At 36.9% G+C, this 13,556-nt stretch overlaps 1 protein-coding gene across 1 annotated transcript; it reads left to right on the top strand.

The window, feature by feature from the left end:
- The first annotated feature begins 7,590 nt into the window (after nucleotides 1-7,590).
- On the top strand, nucleotides 7,591-10,253 carry LOC103323481 (AAA-ATPase At5g57480). Its single transcript, XM_008225479.3, has one exon. The coding sequence runs from the start codon at nucleotides 8,394-8,396 to the stop codon at nucleotides 9,984-9,986; it is 1,593 nt and encodes a 530-aa protein (XP_008223701.2). The 5' UTR covers nucleotides 7,591-8,393; the 3' UTR covers nucleotides 9,987-10,253.
- The last annotated feature ends 3,303 nt before the right edge of the window (nucleotides 10,254-13,556 follow it).

Here is a 13,556-nt window from a genome sequence, read left to right as displayed (position 1 = left end):
TACTTGTTCTTATCATGCAGTGCATTAAGTCTGTGAGATACCAAGCCATCCTCAATGGTGAGCTTACTTGAACGATTCTCTCCTACTGCTGAATCAAACAAGGTGACCCCCTCTCCCCCTACATCTTTGTTATGTGCATGGAAAAACTTTCTCATATTATCAATGATCATGTTTTCTCTGGAACTTGGAAGTCTGTTAACGTTGCTAGAAATGGTCCTACTATATCCCACCTCTTCTTTGTTGATGACCTTATTTTATTTGGGGAAGCCTCTATCCTCCAAGCTAAGCTTATGAAGCATTGCTTGGATTTATTTGTTGGTGCCTCGGGTCAACAAGTTAATTTTGATAAATCCAGAATTTGTTGCTCTCCTAATACTGATTCTGGGATTGCTTCTACTCTTGCTAATATTTATGGGTCTCCCCTTACTGATTTTCTTGGAAATTATCTTGGTGTTCCCTTGATCCAGTCTAGAATTACTAAGGATACTTACTCTAGGATTGTTGACAAAGTGCAGCATAGATTGGCTTCCTGGAAGAGTCACACATTATCTATGGCAGGTAGATTAACTTACTTGCATGCTGTTACCTCAGCTATTCCAATTTATACTATGCAAACTGTTGATCTTCCCATGTCTACTTGCAACCAGCTTGATAAGCTTAACAGGGATTTTTGTGTGGGGTTATACTGGTGATAAAACTAAGATTCACCTTGTTAATTGGGACACTATTTGTCAGCCTAAGAGCTTTGGTGGTTTAGGCATAAAAAAAAGACCCATTGTATGAACCAGGCTTTAGTTGCCAAGACTGGTTGGAAAATTGTCCAAAAGGATCAGGGTAGGGTCTCAAGTTCTTAATGGTAAATATCAAAAAGATCAAAGTTTGCTTGATACCCCAAATCTCAAATTCCTTAATTGCTCTAGTACTTGGAGAGGTATTCTATTTGGTTCTCAAATTGTCTCTAAAGGGCTTAAATGGAGAGTTGGTAATGGTGACAATATCTTGTTTTGGAAAGATAATTGGGCAAGTTGTGGGGCTCTTAAGAACTTCACCACTATTTCCCTTTCTGATGATTTGCTTGAGTTGACTATGAGTGACTTCCTCACGGAGCAAGGTTGGAACACCAATTGGCTTCTGAGTTGTCTCCCCTTGGATATGGTGCAGAAAATTCATTGTATTCATGCAGGGTTTAATTTAATCATACTGAGGTGGACTCTTGTATATGGCAGCTTACCCCCAATGGTGAATTTTCAGTGAAAACGGCTTATCTCTCTTTGTTTACTAAGGAGACTAATCATACTTGGAATTGGGATACTATTTGGAAGCTGCATGTTCCTCCAAAGATAAAAACCTTTGTTTGGCTGCTGTTTCAAGCTAAGCTCCTAACCACTGTCCAACATGTAAGAAGGAACTTAGCTTCCAATCCTAATTGCCCTTGTTGCAACGTTTCCATGGAGTCCTTGGACTATCTTTTTCGCAGGTGTAGTCATGTTGCTAGAATGTAGAATTCCATTGGTATTCCTAATCAAATTGCTCACTCTTTCTCTATGGATTTTAAGGACTGGCTTTTCATCAATATTAAGGCTAGTTTTAGCTGCATGCAAGGTATCCCTTGGTCCTCTTTGTTCTTGGCCTCCCTGTGGTTTTGTTGGAAATGGCGATGTAAGAAAGTGTTTGATGTCAACTTTACTCCTCCTTATTGGCCCCACATTCCAATCATTCAATTTACTAGGGAGTGGCTGGTGGCTAACTGCTCCAGGAATTCTAAGACTTCCAAACAAATTCTTGAGTTACATTGGTCTCCTCCTTTTGCTGGCTGTTTTAAAATTAATGTGGATGGCAGTTGTATGGGTGAGATGGGATCTATTAGTGTTGGAGGCATCATAAGAGACTCTACGGGTGGATCGATCAAGGGTTTTGTTACAAATTTGGGGGGTGGTAAAATCCTTGAAGCTGTATTATGGGGTGTTTTCAGAGGTTTACTCCTTACGTGGAATGAAGGTATCCGATAGAGTGTGACTCTTTTACTGCTGTCTCCTTAATTAATGGAGAGACTAGGCCTAGTCACCCTCTCTCTAGCCTCATCCATAGTTGCAAAGACATGCTCTTGTGTGACTGGGAGTGTTCCATCTCTCATATTTATAGCAAACAAAACATTGATGCTGACCATATGGCTCATATGGGTCAAAGTTCCAATTTGGGTTATAATGTTGTTGATCTTCCCCCTCCTATTGTAAGCTTTTTGGCAAATGACTCTATTAGGATGACCATTGCTAGGCTTGTACCAGTGTAGTTTTCTTTTTGGTTTTCTCTTGGGCTTCGGCCCTCCTTGTAACTAAAAAAAAAAAAAAACGACTTATGAGATTGGCCTAAAGGAACTCTGTACTGGGAGGACAAGGATTTGATGAGTTTTGGGCTTTTGCGTCATTATTTCTCAAATGAAAAAGGAAATGAACATTTGGGCTCCAATTAATAGTCAGAGTAACCAAGAACAAACACTTGTCAGCATCTTTATAATTCTTGTAACAAACTTATATTCCAGAATTTTCCTTTCAAACTGTATATAAAGCCCATATTCATGTGGTAACAATTTCTCCGCTTCCAATATCTTATAACCAATGCGTGTTGAAGAAAATTATGAGAATTTGAACAATGAATAGATTGAATTTTGGAATCTCCCATGTTGGTATTTAGGTATTTGTATTCCGGTGAATGAAAATAGGTTTGTCGATTCTTAATTCTTAGCGAAAAGTATGACTAGAAAACATGGAAAGGGAAGATATGCAACGTTACATAAATGGAACTCAACTGAAATCATTGATGCTTATAATCTATTCGGTGAAGTTCTTCTGTTTTGTCACTAGGAATTTTCTACTCACAAAACCCGCTAGGAGTTGAAGTACGTGAAAAAATACTCTTAACCACTTGAGCTACAAGTTCTTTTACAGCCCGACCACTAACGTAACTTGACTCTATTGAATCACTTGATCTACCCCACTCCACATTGGTTTAAAATGTGTATACAGTTGAATCAACTGATCTACCCCCACTCCACAATGGTTTAAAACGTGTATGCAGTCATAAGCCAAAAATCTAACAGTACAGCAACCACAGAGCATCATGTCAGTGAGATTCCATACCACTGCAAACCCCTAGTGTGATAAAATCCTTCCTAGTACAATAATCAAGTCAAGGCAAACCCCTTTTAATTTTTGGAAGGGAATTTACCACTACCATAAAATGATTTTAATTGGTTAACCCAAATTGACCCATCAGAATCACCCACCAAAACAGCCTCCAAGAAAAGAAAAACGCATTTGTAGATAAAGATTGTGATGCATATTTGACCAGAATTTGATGTTAAGCAAGTCAGAAGTGCAAGATTTTGAGTGAAGGCTCAATGGGGAAAGCAATTGCAACACCTTTTGCATTTGACTCACATGTTGTAACGTTTGGTGAGCAAACAAACACTTCCTCCATTAGGATTCTGATGAAGTAAAAGGCAGAAAGAGCTTTTGCCACATTTCCTCCTTAAGAATTTGGAATTAGATTGTGATAAGACTTGACAGCTTAAGGCTCGGACGTCGGCGCCCTCTCACTCTATACTTCTACTTTTAAAACAAATCAAAGGCAAACCATGATTCCTTTGAAAAACCAGTTCAATATCCTGACGTTAGGCACACCTTCTATTTCAGATTTTTTTTTTTTAGGGTGATGATTTTCTCATTTCCTTTTTGTTTACTTACACTCCTTTTTTTTTTTAAAATACTTTTTATTATAAGAAAAAAGGTGTGTAAGCAAAAGAGTAGTGAGAGCATACAATTTCCAACAAATAGAGTGTAAGTAAATAAAAGAGGAGTGGAAAAATCAACTTCCTTTTTTAAAGGCATGTGATGTGTTCAAGCCTGAATTCTCTTCTCTTTTCACATTCCAAACTAAAGATGAGTACAACATTGTCAAAATATTTGGCTGGACTGGACTTCTATAAATTAACGACAAAAATTAATTAATTAAAGTTGGGCTTAATCAACTTTTCCATCATTCCTTTCTTTCTATGCATTATAAAATAAGTGTAGGGTTTCTTTTTTCAATGAGATTGTGTACGAGTTTAGAGGATGTTTAAAGAAAGATGAAGCCCATAAAGTTTAGAGGATGGGTCATGCTAGAGAGACTAACTTTAGATACCAACTTGTGTATCATATCTCTAATAGAGTGGAGCCCACCAATACAATGGGTCTCATGTTCTATTAGAGAGATGTAACACAAGTTGATATCTAAAGTTGATCTCCCTAGCATTTTTCTTAGATGATTTATGCGATTAGCTCAAAAAATAAAAAATAAAAAAGTTCATACCATATAAAATCAACATAGACATACAATATGATTCACTCTATCTTATATTTGACAAGCTAAAATTCATTCGTGGTACTTTAATCAAATGGGTGAAAATTTATGTCAAAAATATGGTGTTGAAGATCTGCTCCCATTTTATTATTCTTGTAAGGAGTGACTTGAAGTAAGGTTCCAATAATGAATTTTATAAAACAAAGGGTTTTTAACTCAAATGGTCCATGAACTTGTACACGAGTTTTATTTTCGTCATCCAACTCTTTTTTATTCATTTTGGTCCTTACACGCGTGTTCTAATTTAATCATGTCGTCAAATTCCATCAATTTAAGGGATAAAATTGTCAACCTGGATACAATTATCATCTAAAAACCAATGAAAATGTTGCACATAATGCCTAAATTATAACATGTGCTAGAGTTTGACTACCGAAATTACTCAAAAATGAGTGATGATAAAAAGAAACTCGCGTATAAATTGAGGACTGTTGCGGTTAAAATAGCAAAGAAAAATGATCATACTCCTATTAGCAACACCTATGGACCTATGCAGTAGACTAAATGAAAATTGTTGCACATAATGCTAGAGTTGGACTACCGAAATTACTCAAAAGTGAGTGTGATGACCAAAAAAAGCTCGGGTATAAATCTAGGACTTTTGCGGTTAAAATAGCAAAGAAAAATGATCATTTTCCTATTAGCAAGACCTATGGACCTATGGACCTATGGTCCTATGGTGTATGAATGAATGCAGTAGACGTGTCATGTATGGAGGAGCATCAAATGAAGGACATGAGTAAGTACTGTGTTTTTGATTTTGCCAGTCTCTGTGTATTTTGTAACTATCATTTATTTTCGATTACGTGTGAGTGAAAGAAATTGTACGGTCTCAAAATCAATGGCAGGTTGCTTTGCGTAGTGGACGAGCTTTACGTGCAAGTGTGGTTGATCCTATCTCTCTGCTGCTGCTGCTTGCTGTGCTCTCTGCAGCCTCTGTTCTCTTTGTCTTTGTGGGGTTGAGTTTTTGTTTTTTAATTTAGATTATGAGCAGGTGACGAAATGATGGGAAATTGAGTCAGAATTAACGAAGCCCAAAAGGATTCTCTTTATTTTTCGATTTAACATCTCATGCAAGCAAAAGGCTTTTCAGAATTTATAAAGATCCTCCTCTCTCTCTCTCTCTGAGACACACATCAAACAGTTTTTACACACCTCCCCAGCAAAATTAAATAAAAGAAGGAAAGAAAAAAAAGGAAAATGGAGGTCACTATTACTTCTCTTCTCACAACCAAATAAAACAAAACAAAACAAAACTGATGAGGAAATAGAGATGGATTATTATCATGCCCTCGTATCTTTTAGCTGGTTTTTTGGTATCTTTTTTTTTTTTTCCTTAACTTTGGTTAATCTTTTTTACACCTCAAAATGTATTTATTTCTAGCTGGCTCAAGCTTTTTTTTTTTGGGTCAACTAGCTGGCTCAAGCTGTTTGTCATGTTGGAGGAGACATTACATCCAAAGCTCACAAACCAAAATTTCACACAACAATTATGATTTCCTACGAAGTTTTTTCTTTTTGGCAATCCTCACTCAGACCCTTAATAATAGATAGATAAGGTCCCCACCCTTGAGAGCAATGCATCATAATCTACAATCTAAGCACTTCAATTATACAACAATAATGCAAACAAACAACAAAAGCAAGCTATACTTGGGAAAACTAAAGTGGTCCATACCCATTTATCAAGTGTGGTTTGAAATTAGTCTTTTGTAATAATGGTATATATATATATATATAAACGATAAATTGCATTTATAATTCACGCACAAAGGCTGTCAGCCACAAGAGCCAGTACAAATACAGATAACTATGCAAGGTTATTACAAATACGAAGCACAATAACCACAAAGGGTAAATTCAAATACGGAAGACTTCCGACATAAAAGTCACAAGCTTGCAAAAGTCAAGTATAGACCACAACGCACATAAGTATAACTGCAAATTACAATCTTTAAACTCTCATGAGTAAAAAAACACAAATAGAGACTACGAACACACAACAAACTCAAACACATGAAGTAAATCAAGTGCTGGAACCCGAGATCTGCAAAACGACCCAACAAAACCAATAAAGCAGCCACATCGTCCTCAAGCAAATCAAAAGCCCAAACCCAAGATGTGCTAAAGAAGAGAAAGTAGATTGAAGGTGAAGGGATGGGCGGGTAAGAAGGGAGGGAGAAGGAGATGAGAGGACAAGAGAGGGAAAAGTAGGGGAGTGGAGAGGGATTTGTGTGTCAAAGAAGAGAGGAGAAGGAACGGTGACCTCCCCCTCAAGGTTTTTGCGGCCAGAGAGTTTTTTTTGTTGAGGATGAAGCTAGGGTTTACCAAGCTGGAAGATTAGGTTGGTTTGAAATTATTTGATTAGGTTTTTGTTTTGTTTCATAAATTTTAGGTGAAAACACAATTTTGATTCATCATCACACATAGATTATAGATACCTACCAACTTATATATGAAAAAAAACAACCATTTTTTGAAAAGAAAAAAAACATTTAATTGGGGAATAGCATAAGCTATGAAAATCCAATTAATATAAAGGGTCTTTCTTAAACCTCTAGGACAAGAGAAACACTCTCGTGCAACGGGGATAAAACTTTTTGTTATCATCGTCTAACAATGCAATGACATACTGGACTAACTTTTATATATGTCATTGTATTATTAGTCAAAATAACAAAACAGTGATATTCCTGATATAAATTTTTTTTTTTTTTTTTGACTAAGACAGGCTAAGAACCTGTACCTTTGTGCACAAAGCCCATCATAACAAACCTACACATGCATTAATAGGCGCCTCAGTTCCCAATGTGGTTAATTTCAAAGTTAAAATCTTCTGAGTCTTTCAAGATTTCCTTCACCAAATGAAGCCACTTTGGCAGAATATATGCAATTAGTAACTAACAAACCACAGGATGTGCATGTTGCATCCTCTAAACACAAACACCATATAAATATGTTTGACATGCGACCCCAAAGAGCTTAGTGGGTCCAATATTCTTTCTGTTTTCCTTTCTTATTTCAAACAATTTTGTTAAGTTGGTAAATTCGTTAAATTATAACAATGTGAAGAATTGCATTATATCATGCCTGCAAACCCCACATGCACATATCCCTATCAAGTATTGCCCCTCTGATTTTTTTTAAAACTTGATTTATAAGCAGGGGCTGCAGCTATCAGGAAAACCCTCCAATGGTTAACCACATTCTTTGTCCCATTCCAAGATCTTGAAATATCATCTCCTCTCATTTCACAATCCTTAGGTCCTTCATGACAGAGCAAGTGAGCAACTCTTTCAAATCCTCCATAATATTGTACAGGGAAAAAGTCCATCAAAACCCCCTGGAAATCACTCAACCTCTCAACCTAAAAACCCAATAGGCCCCATCTCTGATTCTTCCCAACTCCAAACTCCAGAAACCCTTTTTGTTTTTTAGCCCCTTCTCTTGCTGTTCTCCTTTGTACTTATATCCCTCCATGGCCAGCCAATTTTCCCCATTTCAAAAGCTAGTCCCTTTCCCCTTTTCAAGCATTTTTTTTTTCACCCTTGCTTTATTCTCTCCCTCTCTCATCCACTAATTTCAGAGAAACAATTCCAGAACTCCACTCCACTCCCCTCTATAAATTGAGCAAAACCCAAGAGCTCCAAACTCCACCACTCCCTCTCTAAATTGAGCAAAACCCATTTGCCAAAACACTCAGAGGTTCCAAAATCCCATCACTTTTCTATAAATTGAGCAAAACCCATTTCTTAAAATCCCATCACTCCCTCTACAAATTGAGCCAAAACCATTTTATTATATTTATTATATTTTTATTTTTTTTAAAAAAAAAAACCCAAGCAACACTTAAAATCCTACCACTCTCCTCTATAAATTGAGCAAAATCCATTGCTCAAAATCCCAAGAATTCTCTCACCTCCTCTCCTCAAAACCCAATTACACAAAACCCATAAATCTTCTTCAAAATAGATTTTCAAACCACACCAGAAATGAAAGAGTATTGGACTTCTTTGGCCTCTTTGCTAGGCGTTTTAGCCTTCTGCCAGAGCCTCCTCCAAACAGTCTTCCCACCAGAGCTTCGCTTCGCCTTCGTGAAGCTCTTCAACAAGATCTTCCACTGGTTCTCCTCCTACTACTACTTCGACATCACGGAGATCGACGGCGTCAACACCAACGAGCTCTACAACGCCGTCCAGCTCTACCTGAGCTCCACCGTCTCCATCTCCGGCAGCCGCCTCAGCCTGACACGTGCCCTCAACTCCAGCGCCATCACTTTTGGGCTCTCTAACAATGACTGCATGGTGGACGCCTTCAATGGCGTCACCGTCCTCTGGGAGCACGTGGTCACGCAGAGGCAATCCCAGACGTTCTCATGGCGGCCATTGCCGGAGGAGAAAAGAGGCTTCACTCTGCGCATCAAGAAGAAAGACAAGTACGTCATTCTCAACAGTTACTTGGATTTCATAATGGACAAGGCCAACGAAATTCGAAGGAAAAACCAGGATCGGCTTCTGTACACAAATTCGAGAGGTGGGTCGTTGGATTCTCGAGGCCATCCTTGGGAATCTGTGCCCTTCAAGCATCCAAGCACGTTTGACACATTGGCTATGGACCCAAAGGTGAAGAAGGAGATTATGGATGATCTCAGGGACTTTGCCAATGGCCAAGCCTTTTACCAGAACACAGGGCGCGCTTGGAAAAGAGGGTACCTTCTATATGGCCCTCCAGGCACTGGGAAGTCAAGTATGATTGCTGCAATGGCTAATTTTCTTGGGTATGATATTTATGATCTTGAGCTCACCGAGGTGCACACCAACTCTGAGCTGAGGAAATTGCTGATGAAGACAAGTTCCAAGTCTATTATTGTGATTGAGGATATAGATTGTTCAATTAATTTGACTAACAGGAAGAACAATGGTGGTGGTGGTGGAGGAGCTTCTGCTAGGACTTATTATGATTCAATGGAAATGAGAGGAGGTGGAGGTGGTGTTTCAGTTCCTGGAGAAGAAGGTGGTGGTGGAAATTCAATTACACTTTCTGGGTTGTTGAATTTCACTGATGGGTTGTGGTCTTGTTGTGGGAGTGAGAGGATTTTTGTGTTCACAACCAACCACATTGAGAAGCTTGACCCTGCATTGCTGAGAAGTGGAAGAATGGATATGCATATATTCATGAGCCACTGTTCATATCCAGCGTTGAAGATTCTGCTGAAGAACTATTTGGGGTATGAGGAGGGTGATTTGGATGAGGAGATTGGGAAGGAGTTTGAAGGGGTTTTGGAAAAAGCTGGAATGACACCAGCTGATGTGAGTGAGGTGTTGATCAAGAACCGGCGCGATAAGGGCAACGCCGTGAGGGAATTGTTGGAGGCATTGAAGGCAAGGGCAGAGAAGAACAATGCAGGGGGTGGTTCAAGGGAAAAGGTTAATGGAGGCCATGATTTGGAGGAGGAGGAGGAGGAAGAAGAGCAGGAGAAGAGGGCCTTGGAGAGCCCTAAAGAAGAAGGGTGTGACTTTGTTGAGGACAACAAGAAAGGTGATGAGAAGGATCCTAAAGAAGATAATGAGATCATAGAAAAATGAAGGTCACCAAGGTTAGGTTTTCTTTTTCCTTTTTGTGTTTCTTTTTTTGGGTGCAGAGCAGAGAGAAGATGGGGTTGGAGATTTGGAAAAGAGAAAGGCCAAAGGCTGATTGATTATTGCATTTGGGGTATTGGATCTTCAAATTTTGTTTTGTTGGGATGAGAAAAGTTAGAAGCTTTCTAGTTCTAATATTATCCAAATTCTAACATGTTATAAAAATCTGTCTTTGTAGTTTCCAATAATGAAATCAAAATCCATTTACTTGCACACTTGCAGCCAAAGGAATAATCATATCAATATTATTGCATTATATGATCCATAGATAAGGCTTGTTTATTTGCATGTGGTTTGGTTGGCCATATGATATGATTTCTTGTCTACGTTGCTTTATGTGTTAAAAAATTGGTGCAAATGCTTCTGTTCATATCTTTGATCAGTTGTTATCCTCTATGCATATGCTGCTTGCGCTTTGCTAGCTGGCTCAGCGGCTGCTGCTTCTGAGACCACATGGCCAGATTTGCTTCTCGATGGAGATGTTGGAATTAAACTAGTCACACTATTTGAACATGAACATTTCTGGTCATATATATTTGGATCAAAATCCCATGGTTAGCATTAGTTAAAAAAAGAACTACTTTAGCGGTGACCAAGTGATGAAACTCGAAGACATTGTTGTGATAAAAGGGGCATGGTTCGGTTTGGTTCAGTTTTGCATGGTTTTTGTTAGTAATTAGGTGAAAATGTGAGGTGCATAGCTTAAGAAAAGAATATTACTTCTCGTACAGATGTTGTTCAAACTTGAGATTCAAGTCTATAAGTTAAGATCATTTTCTACTAGGTTAGTTGACTATAAATATAACCGGTGTCATTTCAACCCGTGACAAAAAATTATTGAGGGCCGTTGATTAAGGGCAAAAAAAGTATTTCATTGCTGATCACAGGCTGTTTTTGAAAACAAGAAAAAGGGTTTGGTGGCCCAATTGAGTTTTTCTTAGAACATTTTTGAGTTTGGGTTGTCGATTTGTACTTAAGTTTGTAGTAATGATAATTATGATATTGTTGAAAAAAAAAAAAAAAAAAAAAGACTGTGTCAATGGATAGGAAGAGAGGAGGGGGTAGTTTGGGAAAAAGAGGCATGAAAAGGTGAAACAGGTAAACAAGGCCCAGATTTTGTGTTTGTTAAAGGAGGATTGAGTTTGCAAAAAGCAGCAAGAAAGTTTTGGTTTCTAATGAGTAAAAAGTTGACATTTTGTTGTTGTTGTTGTTGATTTCGATCTTTGAGTTGGAAAGGCACTGGGTTGTCAAGCCTAGAGTAGATCTTGGCCTACGTGGCGACATGTGAAGTTTTTTGTTTCATGAAAAACATGCCTTGTGAGTAGGCATCACACCATGAATGAGAGGCGCACCTTCTTTTGCTGCTTTATTTGCACGCATTATAAAATGCAAATAATTTTGACTTTTTTCCTCATTCTTTAACCGAGGCCAACATGGAATATCCTCCCTCCCTGGCGCCTAATACAAATAAACAACAAGTTGCAGTACTTAAGATTTTAAGATTTTGAGGGTTCTGTGTTGAACTTAAATAGGAGCCTCACATAATTAATATAAAAATACTTATAACTAAAAATCATCATCAATAAACATCTAATAACAAAAACATGCATTACTATTCAAAAATCATTCACATTGTATTTGTTATCTTTATTTAAAGAATTAAAACTATTACAAGAGTTTTTTTCCCAAAAGAAAAAAAAACACAAGTACAAACTTAATGTCTGAAAATTGATTTTCTTGAATTTTTAGAAGAGAGATCATCAATCAAATGTTCATAATCAAGTTTTTCTAGAAGTTCACTTCCAATTGAAATCAAAGCTAGTCTGTTTGATCTTTCTTGTGACAAAAATTGTCAAATGATTGAAAAAAATGAACCAAAGAGAGATTGATGAATGATGATAATTACTTACCAGAAAATTAGAGTTTAAGATAAAGAAGCCAGGAAGTTTTTTTTTTTCAGTGGAAGAAAGTACTTTTTTTTTGGAGGAGAAAGCGTTTTTTGTTTTCTTTATGAAGAACGATAGGGAGGATGACTTCAAATTTGTTGTTATAATGTAAAAAAAAAAAAGGATAGAATGACTTCGACCCCCTTCTATTAACATATATGCGCTACAAAGTCAGTTCCGCCACACACACTTTTATGATAATATGCAGCATGCTAAAGTATATATACCATTCCTATAATATTAATATATATATATATAATATAAAGAATTTTGTTTTAGAGGCCCTCAAAAATTAGGGGCCTTGTGCGGTTGCACCACCCCAAGGCCGCCCCTGGTTGCAGAGAAGATTTGGCTAAACAAACAGCAACAAAAACTACGACTAGAAGATTTGGCTAACACTATATAACTTATATGTCAAGGTAAAGAAGTTGTTATCATGGAGCATTTTCAAATGAAAATGTGTCGTAGGCAATTGTGAAGTGTATTATTTTGTGTCAAGTTAGAAAATGAAAATACGTCATAGGCAATTGTGAATTGTACAATTTTTTGCTCCATTATGAATGAACATTTTGTTAATTAATATTTAAAATCTTTCTCTTCAAACTAAATGCTTCGCACTTCCATATTTCACCCGTAACACCGGATCCACCACTTATAAGATGTAAAAATTTATTATCTAAATTTTAAATGTAGTATAAATGGTTGTTCTATGTCTATTATATATATATATATATATATCTATATATATAATTTAGTTCAAGTGGTAGTCTAAATTATATGGGGAGGGGGGTTTTTCACATAAAGTACCACGATGCCATTGGGGTTTGAACCTAAGACCACTAATTTGCAAGTCAATGACATTTTCTACTTGGCTAGATCCTATTGACATGTCTATTATATTTTAAATTGCAAAACTGGTTTCATATTGATTTTGAATATTTTGTACGTTAGCTGATTGTTTTTAGTTTTTTGTCATTAACATTCTCAAGGGAGTATAAAAATAAAATAGACAAAATTGTACTATAACAACCCAGGTAGCACATTGCTTACCCATTTGCCTCATGAAAAAAGTTGGTCACTCCAAGGGACTAGGCAATGCAAGTGTACAAATTATTATTATATTATTTATTTTTATATTTTACATTTACTATTATATTTTATAACAAGTGTGTGAGAAAGTGGAGATGATATTTTATTATAAAAAGCAAGTGGGGCCCAATATACATCTTCACTTTGAAGTAGGCGATATTGCCTTGTTGGGGAAAGTATGTATATTCTACATACCCATTTGCCTCTTTCTTTGAAGCATGAAAATGCTGATATGGCAAGACAAATTTATTTACATACTCTTTTGCCTCTTACCTTGAAGATGCTCTAACTTTATTGGTAGAAGTTGTGCACTACTAATTGAATTGGGCTAATTAACTGAAACTATTGCGAAGGTGAAATTTTTATTTAAAGAAACTTTAGTGCGTCCATTTATGTCTATAGTTATATTTTAATTTATTCAATTCTTATCAATTTCATTATTGGAATTTTAAACTTTTTTTTAATATAAATAACAATCTAA

The sequence above is a fragment of the Prunus mume genome, linkage group LG2 (assembly GCF_029339155.1).
Source record: "Prunus mume cultivar Tortuosa linkage group LG2, ASM2933915v1, whole genome shotgun sequence".
In the NCBI taxonomy this organism is placed as follows: domain Eukaryota; kingdom Viridiplantae; phylum Streptophyta; class Magnoliopsida; order Rosales; family Rosaceae; genus Prunus; species Prunus mume.
This window is presented reverse-complemented; position numbering and strand designations above follow the sequence as displayed.